The following is a 14,321-nucleotide window of genomic DNA, read 5'->3' as shown; positions in this document are numbered from 1 at the left end:
TCAACAGCAGCAATTGTAATGTGTGTACAATGTGTGTTTCTGTTTGTATGTGGCAGATTGCATTTTCCAAAATGACTGTACCAACATATGTTGCATCCCACTTGCTCTTTGTAAAATGTGAATGGGATTCCTCCCATTGAGAGAGAGGTCGTCTGTCCCCTTCTCTTACATCTTGGAAAGCCCAATGGGTAAAAACATGAATTAGAAAGTTACCATTCTAGGACTGGTACAGGTGGTGGCAGGCAAGAGGTGCGGAACCCCATAGTAAGGGCATTCAGTAAGAAATGACTTGAATAGTTTATTTATGCTTAATTTATATCTGGTGCTTAACTTTGAAAATGCTTTTTCTCACATGTGGTAGTATTATTAGCAAGAGCCCAAATTGTTGCTGTTAACGCATACTTTTTTTTGGTTTTGTTTCTGTGTTTACCTGAATTCTTAGAATTATATTTCATGTGGGAGAAAAAACCTGGCCATGTTGTATACACTAAGTAGCTGAGTGCCTAGTCAGGCATACCCTCACAGAATTTCTCTAGTGGAATACAGAGAACCATAAGGGTCTTTTTGTTGTTTTTTTTCATAAGGGTCTTAAAATGAGCCCTCAGGCCTATGGTTGTTGCTAAATATTTATAACTCTAGAAATAAAATTTGAGGATATTTCTGGCCTCAAAATAAAGTAAAAGTTATATGGCATGAAGCTGAAGAAATAGGTTAAACTTTTAAGAGAGAAATTCTAAAATATAGGTAGATATTATTAAGAGAATTTAGTCAGAAATTTGAGTATGATGTGTACCTCCATTGCATTAATGTTGTTATACAAAGTGTTTAATGTTGCTTGTATGTGTTGAATATAGAATGGCAGTAGATAAATATATCAAGAGCAGAGACTTTGGTGCCTGAAGGACCTCGGTTCAGTCCTAGGGTCTGCCACTTATTAGCTGTGTGACTCTTGTCAGATTGTTTAACCTCTCAAAGCCTATCATACCTCATGTATAAAATGGGGAAAGTAATCGTTCCTATTGGTGTTGTGAGAATTGACTGAGATAAAGTAGATAGTATGTTTTGCATAGTATTTGGCATATCATAAGTGCTCAATAAATGTTATTTTATACTGGCTGGGAAAGTATCTGTTTTGCTATATAAAATTTAAGAGGAATATTGAAATATATTTTTGTTACTTTAAGGAAATTCGCAATGAATCCCATGACTATCCTCATAGAGTGGCCAAGTTTCCAGAAAACAGAAATCGAAACAGATACAGAGATGTAAGCCCATGTAAGTACCTGTGGGTTTGTGTGCATATGTACGTTTGTTGGTTTATTTCAGGAGGCAGGATAGATACCGTGAAAAAAAAAGGTTTGGGGTCAGGGTTAATAAGTACGGTAATTTTTTTTCATATTAACATAATACACATTCTTGAAAGAAAAATTTCAAGGCATAGAATAGTAGAAGGAAAAAAAATTGTAGTTATTTCATCCACACAGCTATTAGTTTGATGTATTTCCTACCAGTTTTTTTCTTATGTATAATTTTTCTTTTAAAATAATTGTAATCATGTATGTGTGTATGTGTAGTTTTATATATATATATATATATGCTTGCTTTTCACATTATTTCATAGCCTTTATTAATATTACTTAAAATATTTATTGTTATATTGTTTCTTTTCTCCAATATTACAAAAATAGTATGTGCTTACTGTTACTTTTAAAACATAGAAATGTATAAAGGAAAAAAACCCCACAATTTAAAAACAAATAAAAATTTTTGGGTTTATATTTTTTTGATATTTTTTTCTGTATTAGTGTAAATTTATATACATAAATTCAAAATTAGAATCTTACACATACTAATTTGTAGCTCTTTTCCTACTTAGCAGTACACTGTAAACATTTTCCTATCATAAACAGTCTTTTCAAATGGCAGTGATAGTGCCTTTGATATGCCATTCTTTTATGTAACAGTTCCCCTTTAGATTCCTGTGTACACACACATGCGCACACAATTTGGTGAATAATTGTAATATCAGGGTTTTTAAAATATGTTCATGAGGTGATTTTTTTTTTTGTTCTAATTGATACCACTTGTTCAGATATTAAATTGGGCTGTCTTACAACTCCAAAATGTTTCCCCATGTTTGATTTTAGTGGGCTAAACATCTCTTTGGGGCTACTTGTTAATAGAAACTGTTTTATAAACATTGAATCTGTTGCATTTTGGTTTCTGCTCATTCATGGTTTTTTCCTCTAGCTGATGAGGGTATTGTGCTAGGTACCAAGGCCTCTTGTATTGGCTGAATAATCTTAACTCTGCTCAAGGCCACAGACTATACCTTCATAGACATTGTATTCCTTGTTAGGTGGGTATGGATATACCACTGAAAATCTATCAGTTACCAGGGAAAAAGTGCATACTTTTATTTTTGTATGAGCAAAATGGTTTTCTTTATGTTGACTACATTTACAAGAACAGTGTATTGGCTGATTTTGGACAAATCAAATGAGAAGTAATCTCTTAATATATTTCATGTTTATTATAAATTGCTTATTAAATATTAGGTTTATCTTACTTGCTTTTTTCCTTGCCAATTAGAAGTGTTTGTAAAGATAAGTAGCTAGACGAGAGTGGTTTTCCATTCTTTTTCAGTTGCAGCACACTTGAAGATATGACAAATTTCTTCTGAAACCTGTGGCTCAGCATGGCAACAGTTCTGGTGTAGGTGTGTGTTCAGGGTATGGGTATGGAGGTATGGGCAGTAGTTCTAACACTTAGGTACCCTTCCACCACCCTCCACCCCAAATTTCTGGTTGAGAATCGCTGAGCTAGACAGACTGATTCTCTAGTGTTTGCCCTGAGTTTTGAGACAGTATTTTCCAGTTGTACACCTTGCTTTGTTTCTTTTAATTAAAAAGAAACCCTTTTTATTTTGATAATTGTAGATTTGCGTGTAGTTGTAAGAAATAATACTGAGATCTTGTATACCCTTCATTCAGTTTTCCCCAGTGGTAGCATCTTGGATAACTATAGTAAGGTACATGACCAGAAGATTGACCTTGATACAATCCATCCAGTTTTACATGCACTCATTTGTGGATGTGTTTAGTTCAGTGCAGTTATATCACATGTGTATTGTCGGAAAAGTCATGACGCAGTTTTGTAACGAAAAACATAGAAAAAATACATCATGACTTTTCCGACCACCCAATAGATTTGTGTGATCTCCTCACAGTCCGAATATAGACCAGTGGAATGGTTCTATCACAAGGTCCCTCCTACTACTCTTGAATAGCCACAGCCATCTTGCTCCTTTACTCTATCCTTCAACCCCGTGTTGCCTTTAATTTTTACATATCTGTTGTAATTGCAATCGTTGATTGTGATTAGCTACATTTGCATCCCCTCATTAGTTTTATCAAATTGATGTAAATGAAGGAATTTTTACAAATCAGAACTGATGTATTTGTCAGGTTCAATCTAGGATTAGTTACATTTCAGTTCTGTTTACTCTGTGGCTATATGTTTTAATTACCTCACAAATGATCTGGTTATTTCTGGCATTTGTGAACTTTTAGTTATTTGAGGAGTTGCTCAGAATAAATAATTTAAAATTTTATTGTTGAATGAAGAGAATTTTTTTAAACTTGGAAACATGAATAATTTCTGTAATAACTTTTATTTTATTTTATTTTTTTTAGTTTAGCCATCCTGCCACCTGTTGGCAGCTTCGCTCAGGCTGGGAATCAAACCGGCGACCCTCTTGCTCAGAGTTTGCACTCTTGAGCGAGCTCTTAACCAACTGAGCCACTTGGCCGGCCACTGTAATAACTTTTTTTTTTTTTAAGATTTTATTGGGGGAATTGGGGGAGGGGAACAGACAAGTTGCTGTCCTTTTGTTCTTCAGTCTGTAGTTGTGGAGGATATTGCTTCACTGGCCCAAGCTGGCGCCATCATTGCGCTCTTCCTGGGAGAGGCAGATCAGTCACTGGCTTCTGGATGGCCGCTCACGGTGGCTGCTGGCCACTCACGCTGGCTGCCGGCTACACACGGTAGCTTATGGCAGCCCACTGCAGCAGGGGACTGCAGCCTATGCTGTCTCCGGCGACCCACGGCAGCCCAGCCCCAGGTCAAGTTGCCGTTTACCAGCTTAGCTGCAGAGGGCAGTGTCACTGGCCCTCATATGTGGGATCCGAAACAGGGCCCTGCTGCCCAAGCTGGCGTCCCAAGCCAGCTCTTAACCACCGCACCACTTGGCCGGCCCTCCCTATGTTTTTCTTAACATTTTCTTTTCCCTAGCTTACTTTTTTGTAAGAATACAATATATAATGCTTGTGCAAAATATGTGTTAATCGTTTATGTTATCGATAAGGCTTTGGTCAACAGTAGGCTATTATTAGTAGTTAAGTTTGGGGGGAGTCGAAAGTTATATGCAGATTTTTGACTGAGCAGGGAGGATCGGCACCCCTAACCCCCACATTGTTCAAGGGTCAACTGTATTGTATAATCATAGTTATTAAGACAGTTTGGTGTTGGTAGAGGGATAAAAACATAGATTGGTGAAACAGAATAGAGAACCCAGAAATAGACCCACACAAGTACAGTGAACTGATTTTTTTACAAAGGTGCAAAGCATTTTAATGGTAGAAAGATAACCTTTTCAATAGTTGGTATTGGAGCAACTGGACATCTTCAGGGGAAAAATGAATCTGAACATAAACCTCACACCATACAAAAATTAACTTAAAGTGGATCATAGACTTACGGAAAATATCAAGTATAAAACTTGTAGAAGCAAATAGGAGAAAATTCAGGACCTAAGGCTAGGTGAAGAGTTCCTAACATTACACCAAAAGCACAATTCATAAAAGAAAAAAAATCAATAAATTGGACTAAACCAAAATTAAAAACTTCTGCTCTGTGAAAAGATCCTGTTAAGAGGATGAAAACACAAGGAGAAAATATTTATAAACCCCAAAGAACTCATGTAGAATAATATAGAACTCTCAAAATTGAATAGTAAAAAAACCCAAACAGGGCCGGCTGAGTGGCACGTTGGTTAAGAGCTGGCTTAGGACGCCAGCTCTGAGCAGCAGGGCCCCAGTTCGGATCCACATGAGGGCCAGTGACACTGCCCTCTGCAGCTAAAATGGTGAACAACAGCTCGACCTGGAGCTGGGCTGCCATGAGCCGCCATCAACGGCGTAGGCTGCAGCCCCTGCTGCAGTGGGCTGCCATAAACTACCGTGAGCAGCCAGCAGCCGGTGTGAGCTGCCAAGCGCTGCCGTGAGTGGCCGTCCAGAGGCCAGTGACTCATCTGCCTCACCCAGGAAAACTGCAATGATAATACCAACAGGGGCTAGTGAAGCGACATCCTCCACAACTAGACTGAAGAACAAAAGAACAGCAACTTGTCTGTTCCCCTTCCCCGATTCCCCAATGAAATCTTTAAAAAAAACAAAACCTAAATAGGCCAATTAGGAAATGGGCAAAAGATTATGAACACAAATGGCAGATAAGTACATAGGCATATGAAAAACATCATTAACCATTGGGGAAATATTAACTGCTAGGGAAATGCAAATTAAAAACTTGATGGTGAGAGATCACTACACACCTACTAAAACAGCTAAAATAATGAGACGACAGTACTCACAGAAGGATTTGAGGATGCAGAGAAACTATCTCATCATACATGATAAGACTAGTGAGAACTTAAAATGGTATGGCCACTCTGAAAAATAGTTCGGCAGTTTCTTCAAACACTAAACATAGACTTACCATATACAACCCAGCTGTTGCACTCCTGGACATTTATCACAGAGAATTACAACTTTATGTCCACACAGATATGTGTACAGCTTTGTTGGTAATAGCCCCAAATTGGAAACAACTCAAATGTCTTTCAGTGGGTAAGTGGTTAACAAACTGTGGTATATCATACCATAGAATACAGTACTCCTCAATAAAGAAAGAAACTGTTGACATATGCAACAACTTAGATTGATCTCAAAGGACTCATGCTAAGTAAAAAAATGCAATCTTTAAATGTTACATACTGTATGATTCCATTTATATAGCATTCTTGGAATGATAAAATTGTAGAGGTGGAGAATTGTAGAGGTGTTAGGGGAAGAGTGTGGTGACTAAAGGGCGAGCACAGAGGATCTTTGTGGTGATAGAACAGGTCTGTAACTTGATTGTGTTGGTTGCATGAATCTACACATGATAAAATGCCTACAAGTGCACATATCCACATAGATGAGTACCTGTAAAACAGGAAATTGAAACAAGGTCTGTGGGTTATACCAGAGTCTTTCCTGGTCTCATTTGATAGCCTTATTTTTTTTTTTAAAGATTTTATTGGGGAATTGGAAAGGAGCAGCGTTGGGGAATCGGGGAAGGAGAACAGACAGGTAGACAAATCACTGCTTTGTTCTTCAGTCTAGTTGTGGAGGACATCGCTTCACTGGCCCATGTTGGTATAATCATTGTGCTCTTCCCAGGTGAGGCAATCGGTTGCCGGTCACTGGTCGGCCACTCACGGCAGCCCTTGCTGGCTGCCGGCCGCTCACGCTGGCTGCCAGCCACTCATGTAGCTCATGGCAGCCCATTGCAGCCCCACTGCAGCCTACGCCATCGCTGGCGACTCACAGCAGCCCAGCTCCAGGTGGAGCTGTTGTTCATCATCTTAGCTGTAGAGGGCGCAGCATCACTGGCCCTTAATGTGGGATCCGAACCGCGGCCCTGCCGCTCAGAGCTGGTGCTCCCAAGCAAGCTCTTAACCAACTGAGCCACTCGGTTCTTGAATTGGGTACTGGGCAGGGCCCTGCGCTAGGCAGTGGGAATACAATGTGAACATGATGCTCTCTGGTCACAAAGAGCTTAACCCTAGCAAAGAAGGCTGCAGATCGACTGAGTGGATCAAAATCTTGCCTTAACAGTAGGCTTTAACACAGGCCCGTAGTGTAGCCTTAGCTCATCACTTGGGAAGCTCTCCTGTAGAGTACTTATACTGGAAACTGGAGGGAGGATCAGCAATGTGCTGGGAGGGTACTTAAAGTCATGGGGAAAACATGGCACATCTTACAGGACCATCAGTTATACTCAGGATTGGGAGACGGTGGGGTAGGTTGGCTGTTTATGTATTAAAATACTGATACATAATGAAGTAGAATTTTTAAATTCCTGTAAATTTTAAAAATAAAATACGACTTTTACAGGTATTTTGCACTTGATACTTTTAGCGTATTAATGAGGGTCAGTCAGTGAAAATAATTGAGAAGGACGGATCCAGTCTAGCCATTTTATTTTTCAGGCAAGAAACCTGAGACCCCAGGAGCACTAGTGACTTGGCTATTATCACAGGTTGTAGTGTCTAAGTAGCATGGATACTAATAATGTTTTTCGGTTAACTCTTTTCTGTGTCTGTAGTCACGTAGGCTCGTAAAGCCAGAACAGACATCAGAACCCACATCTTTAGGCCCCTTTAGCCTCTCCTCACCCATTTTCTTTCATTTGTACCACAGGATTCCAGTTATCTATACTAAAAATTCCTGAAGCTTCTTTTCTTTTTTGCTGATTAGTTTACTCTTCTTTTTTGCTGAAATAGTTTACTATTCAAATCAGTTAACATAGTTTCATATCCTGCTTATGTTTCAGAATGTTTAATAGTGATTTGTCATTCTGATAAAATTGTACCATAGCTTAACTATTTGGTTATGAAAATTTTCATTATATAAGCAATGCTCGAACATTTGCCAACCTAAATCGTTACGACACTGTACTAAGTAGGCACTATCAGAAAATGAAAGTAGAAATCCTTTTCTCTGATAGTCAAATTTAGGTCGCAAGACTAATGAATCAGGATAGAATTTTTCAACTCTGAACCTAAATTGCAGGCTGCTTCTCCCTTTTTTTTGTTCACTGGGCTCAAACCATATTCTTTGTGTCCCTCAGACACTTTAGACACATACCTACCTACCTTAGGGCATTCACTCTTCTCAGTGCATATCCATATGATTGACCTCCTCCAAATCTTTGCTTAAAATGTCAGTGTCTCAATAAGGCCCACCCTGACCATCCTATTTAGAATTGCAACCTGCCCACCTTCCCTGCACAACTCAACTCTGCGCTTTTTTTTCTCATAGCATTTATAACTGTATAACATATAATCTACTTAGTTGTTTTGCTTATTGTTATCCCCCTTTCCAAGAAAGTAAGTTCCACAAAGGTATGGATGGGTTCCAAGTGACTAGAACAGTGCCTGGAAAGTAGAAGATATTAAATAAATATTTGGTTTGCATGGTGTCTCATGGACTTTTGGATGTAAGGAAAGTAACTGTCTTTTCCCCCAATTCCCTCTACCCTCAATTTTTTAGATTCTATCTCCCCTCGAAGGAGAGATTCTGAGTTTTGAGGAGAATGGTGAGATGCTTAATGATTATATTAAGCTGAAGCTTAGTATGTCTTATTTTATACACTCTACAAAGAGGAAAAGTGTCCATGTTACAAACTACATTAATAAATTTTACCTATTTTATAAGGATACTTCCTAGGTGTTCTTTCCATTGCAGAGACTCTTGGGGTAGATTAAAGAGGCCCTTTTTAGTGTGAAGATGTATGGAAACAATTTAAACAGTTGACATTGTCCTATCAAGTTTAGGAACTTGAAATCATGATGGATTGAAAGATTGAAGTCATCAAAAACAGTCAACCTATTGTTTGTAAAAGGCTGCACCTACCAGATGACTCCAAAACAACATACACTTTATTAGCAAGTCCATGATGGTGTGTATCTGGGAAATTGTTTGTTAGTAATGCTTTCCATTCTCACTGCCACTGCTTGGTTCAGTGCTCATCACTTCTTCATTAAACTGTTAGTGCATCAGTGTATTAAGTTGTCTTCCTCCTTGTTTCAGTCTATCCTCTATTCTGCTAGTAGTTATTTTCTTGAAAGTCAAACGTGCTTGTGTCAGTCCTATAGAGAGCTTCATTGAGCTTGCCTGTGCCTGCAGCACAACACACAAGGTCCTTCAGAGCCCAGCCTCAACATGTTTTGGGACCTCTCTCTTGTCTACCCAGCTCGTCAGCCTTTCTGAATTTGCCAGTCCTTCATGATCTGCCATTTCCTTTCATTCCTCTTTATGTGTGCTCCTTCTGCTAGAATTTATCCGTTCTTTCACCTAGGTAGCAAAGCCTGCTCATTTCACTAGGCCTACTCAGGCAGGCATCAGTTTGTTAACTTTCTTCCCACAAGACATAATGCAGCCAAGTACAGTAGTAGGAGTTATTACTTAATAGATTTTTTTTTCTTGTAAAAAGCTTTAAACAAATGATGTCTTTATGTCCCTGTTGCCTGGCTCTCAAAATATATTTGTTAAATGAAAATTGTATGTGAGTGTTGAAGGTATTAAATGTAAAGAACAGACCATCATGGTGGGGGTTCCATCAAAGAGTACAGCTGTATAGAGAAATTAGGTCATAGGTTGGATCTTCAAAGAAGTGAGATTTGTGTGACAAGAGATGAAGATGGATATCATACCTGAGGTGAAGAACAGTGTGAAAGGAAATACAGGAGCTCAGGGTGTGCGGAAAAGATGATAAAGGAACCAACTTGGATGTATCCAAGAGAGACCAGGTAGTATGGGAAATATGTCTCTTAAGTCGCACAAATCTAGGTTTGAATCTTCTCTTGTGCTTCTCTAGTGTGTTATGTTAGGGTAATGACTTCCCTGAGTGTCAGTAAAATGAACATGATAATATCAACTTCATAGAGTTGTGAGGATTGAGAAGGGTCAGTAAGGTGTGTCATCAAGTACCTGACTCATCACAGGCACTAAATAAACAATCCTATATAGTGGTCGTATTTGGTTATGTGATTAGTAAAGGAACCATTCATCAAATAAAATTTTCTTTGCAGAGCAAACAAATGAAATTTTAATACTATGTGTGTACTAAGGTTTTTGTTTCTTCTCCATTAATATGGTAGTTCTGTGGCGACTTCGGTTTTAGTTGTAGCTTTGCTTTTGGCTCATTGCTTGATTTATGAGAGAAAATTCATATTTTTGCCGTAAGTATTTTACTTGTAGGGTTGATGTATCTATATAATGCTTTGTGTTCTTGGCAGGGAAGTACCATAGAAGTATGGACATCAGTGTTTAAAAACTTACTGTTTCCCCCATGGTTGAGAATAGGAGAAGAAATGTTATGTTAATGCTATATTGATGAAGTCAGTCTTCTCCTTGCCCAATTTTTGTTAATTATTCTTGATCTTTGCCTTAGTGTAACCTATTGAGGGTGATTATGATGAATGCGAATCCTCCATCCTGTTTGACCTGGAAGACTTTCCAAAAGGAAATGTCTTTACAATAATGATAAACTAGGTGAAACCGAAGGAGTGGGGTGTTGGGGTGGGGGGCGGGGGAAGCATAGTGTAACAGCATTGAAAGAGGAAGCAAATCTGTGTTGTCAGCTCAGGCCATAACTAGTCATTTCTTGACAGATGAAACCATTTCTCTGAAAACATACTGTTTGAGAGTGGGAGGTGAGGGACTCTTCATCAGAAGTTTGTTTAATTTTTATCCAACTTATGAGGTACAGTTCTACTGGGTATTGCATTTCTTCATGCACTCAGTGTCAAGAATTAAGAGCATAGAATAAAGTATATAGTTCTGCTGTTGGTGTTATTAGATATTGAAAAAGAAGATCTCCTGTGAAGTGTGGTTGGGTTGCTTTTGTGGTGTATTGTGCAATATAGTTTGAACTATCATCATTTTTCTCCCTTTGCTGGATCCTTTAAAAGATAGGAAAGAAGAAGATAACCATAAAGCACTGTTAGCCTTGGGACTTACTTATATAGCCCAGAGGTTATGGGACTCTGTCATTTTGATAATCTTATGTTAGAGGTTCCTAGGCAGAATAAACTGGGAGAGAAGAAAGAAAGCTTGTAAGGGGGGGAGCAGGGGGTGGTGTGTGTGTGTGTGTGTGTGTGTGTGTTTACCTCAGAAGTCAAACGTTTGGTTTGGAATGAACAGTTCACAGGTATTGGGCTGATAGTAATGGGTCAGGGAAAGGAGACCTTTGACTCTCAGGTTGTAAGGGGATGACCTGTGTCCGCGCTCACAGATATTTTAGCCCATATATTAAATGATTCTTTTTTATTTAAAGATTTTATTGGGGAATTGGGGGAGGGAATAGCATTGGGGAATCGGGGGAGGGGAACAGACAAGTTGCTGTCCTTTTGTTCTTGAGTCTAGTTGTGGAGGATGCCACTTCACTGGCCCATGTTAGTATTGTGATCATTGCACTCTTCCCGGCTGAGGCAGACAAGTCGCCGGCCATTGGACAGCAGCTTATGGCAGCCCACTGCAGCCCCACTGCAGCCTATGCCATCGCCTCACAGCAGCCCAGCTCCAGGTCAATCTTAGCTGTAGAAGGTGCAGAGTCACTGGCCCATGTGGGATCTGAACTGGCGGCCCTGCTGCTCAGAGCTCGCGCTCCCAAGCCAACTCTTAACCAATGGGCCACTCGGCCGGCCCCTAAGTGATTCTTAATTGGAGAAGAGCCATTGTTCCTTTTTGTTATCTTTGCTAGAGAATATAAATCATAAAGTCACAGTTTCTCATAAAAAAGCTTTGATAGTTTAAATTCCTGAAATGTGTATACCTAGCTATCTTTGTAGATAGTTTTAAAGTGATGTTTTATTTAACAGGGGAAACTTGCTTATGTTTTTTGTCTACACAGATTCTCTTATGACTCAAAATAAACTTTTTAAGGTTTTATTAATCATCTTAATAGAACAGAAGAATTAAAATAAATATCTAATGATGTTGGTGTTTCAAAGTTTTGTTTTTAATCAGTTCTGAGGAGAAAATATACGAGTAGGTTCAGCAGACATTTATAGGTAGTTCTAAATAGCTAGAGTTTTCCAAAGGATAACCTTCCTTTTTTAGTCTTATCTGCTTACAAAATTCAAAAATATTTTTTTTCCTGAGAAAATTCAGTGTTCCTTTGCTTCTACTGTCTCTATGTCAATAAATGTTAGAGAGGCAGGGGCCACTGCCTGGGACCAGGCTGTGCACGACCATGTCAGGTAGCAAGCGCCCTGCTCCCCATTAGTCAGACATCCTAGGCTCCAAGGAATAGACCTTCGCTTCAACATTGTGGGATTCCAGTGTGACATCTGATATAGATTCTAAAGCTAGAGGGAAAATAACAGTAAATTCAAAGTCCTATGGGCAGGGTGTCAAATACTCTTAAAAACAAACTGCTGAAGGTCTTTCTCTAGGCTTATTCCCTTCATAGCTGTGGAAGGGCCTGAGATGATGGCATGGAGGATAACTGAATTCCCAGCACCCTGAAGAGGAACTTCCCGGTTTGTTTGTTTTTTTTGGTTTTCTTTTTTTATGGCTTCTTGCTTCTGTTGGCCAAATTGGTTTTTTCTGTTTTTGTGCAATAGATATGATTAACCTTTGGGGTTTGTGTTCTTTTCTGCGATTACAACATGAGGAAAGACATTTCCTTTTGTGTTATATTTTAGTGGATCTTAAATTTTAGGTATGTGTAACATTCTGAAAACATGCATTATTCTCCTGATGTGTGTTATCTAGGAGCTATATGGTCTTTATTTTTTATTAATTAGGTAGCTGACTTTCTTACTATCTCACATAATATAACAGTTAAAGGGTAATTAAACTGTTAAAAAAAAAGTGATTGTTTAAAAAAAAAAAGTGCTTGCTGACATCATCTTTCCGAGAACACTAGTGTAAGTAATTTACTATAACAAGACCTTAGTTTTTCCTGTTAGCAAATGACATGTAATATTTACAGAGGTCTTGGGTTCACTCCAGCAGAAACATCTCCAATGAATTGATGTGTGAAACTAAAGCCATTTAATGTTTTCTTTAATAGGGACATAATGTAAACAGGTTTTTTTTAGTTTAAAAGTAGGGAGAGAATGGATACTTAGTATGATTTCTTTGAGTGAAGCAGCTTATAATAGAATGTATCCTCCAAAGTTAAATATCAAATGTGTTCAGTTTATAATCCAGTTATATGCTTCTGACAGTTGTGTATTTAGGGTTCTAAGTTAATGTTAATTCTTTTCTTATGCATGTGCTTTTTCTGCCGTGTCACACTTCTCCTCCTTTCCCATCAAAATGATACAAGGTAAAGTTTTGTACTTCACATATGTCAATTAGCATAAATTCTAAATCTATAGGATTTTTACTTTAAAAAGCTAGAAATATATTTACACTATTATAACACAAGTAATGAAGCATCTTTAGTTATCTTTTGAAGAATTGGAATATTCCAACTATTTAGGTATTTCTAGCATTTAATCTATCACTAAGTGCTAAAAATTTATTTAAATATACAATAGTTCCCCCCTTATTTACGATTTCTTTGCGGTTTCAGTTACCCATGGTTAACCTCGGTTGGAAAATATTAAATGTAAAATTCCAGAAACACACAATTCCTAAATTTTAAATTGTGCACCCTCCTGAGTAGCTTGATGAAATCTTGTGCCATTCCTCTCCACCTTACCCAGGAAGTGACTCATCCTTTTGTCCAGTGTCTTCATGCTGTAGTTGCTACCCACTGTATTGTTATAATTGTTCCAATTTATTATTGTCATTAGTTTTTATTGTTAATCTTTTAGTGTCCCTATTTTATAAAATAAACTTTACTGTAGGTGTGTATGTATAGGAAAAGACATAGTATATATAGACTTCAGTACTATCTGCAGTTTCAGGCACCCACTGGGGGGACTTGAAACATATCCCAAACAGATAAGTGGGACTACTATAGTTAAATGCAGATATATTGAGGAATGAAGAAAATGAAATGTAGTTACTGTGGAAATCTAGCCTCATCTGTTTGAGAGCAGTTTAATTTTGTTTGTTTGTACCTATCAGGTTGTAGGCACCAAGAATCTAAATGATCCTTTTACTTTTAGGAAGGCATTTCTTGTACTATGTTTTCCATTTTGGTTGATTTTTCTAGTTACAGTAGCTAATCCATAAAGAAAAACACTTCCCTTCCAACACCACAATATCAAACAAAAGAATTACTTTTTTTTTTTTTTAATTGGGGATTTAGGGGAAGGGGAACAGACAAGTTGTTGTCCTTTTGTTCTTCAGTCTAGTTGTGGAGGACATTGCTTCACTGGCCCAAGTTGGCACCATCACTGCACTCTTCCCCGGGCGAGGCAGGTCAGTCGCCGGCTTCTGGACGGCCGCTCACTGAGGTTGCTGGCCGCTCACGCTGGCTGCTGGCTACACACGGTAGCCCATGGCAACACACTACAGCAGGAGCTGCAGCCT

General features: G+C 38.5%; 1 protein-coding gene across 6 annotated transcripts in view; it reads left to right on the top strand.

Annotated features, from left to right (window-relative positions):
* PTPN2 (protein tyrosine phosphatase non-receptor type 2) overlaps positions 1 to 14,321 on the top strand; it is a 98,238-nt gene that overhangs the window by 38,699 nt on the left and 45,218 nt on the right. For 3 of the 6 annotated variants that reach the window (XM_019668261.1, XM_019668262.1, XM_019668260.1), the window contains exon 2: positions 1,185 to 1,275. The exons of 2 other annotated variants lie outside the window; for them this stretch is intronic. In XM_019668261.1, the coding sequence (XP_019523806.1) occupies positions 1,185 to 1,275 (91 nt within the window). Of the gene's footprint in view, positions 1 to 1,184; positions 1,276 to 14,321 lie in introns of those variants that run through there. One more of the 6 variants, XM_019668266.1, reaches the window with a different exon arrangement.

This window comes from Hipposideros armiger, unplaced genomic scaffold (genome assembly GCF_001890085.2).
Source record: "Hipposideros armiger isolate ML-2016 unplaced genomic scaffold, ASM189008v1 scaffold_522, whole genome shotgun sequence".
In the NCBI taxonomy this organism is placed as follows: Eukaryota; Metazoa; Chordata; class Mammalia; order Chiroptera; family Hipposideridae; genus Hipposideros; species Hipposideros armiger.
The sequence above is the reverse complement of the archived record's forward strand: the minus strand, read 5'-3'. Positions and strand labels throughout refer to the sequence as shown.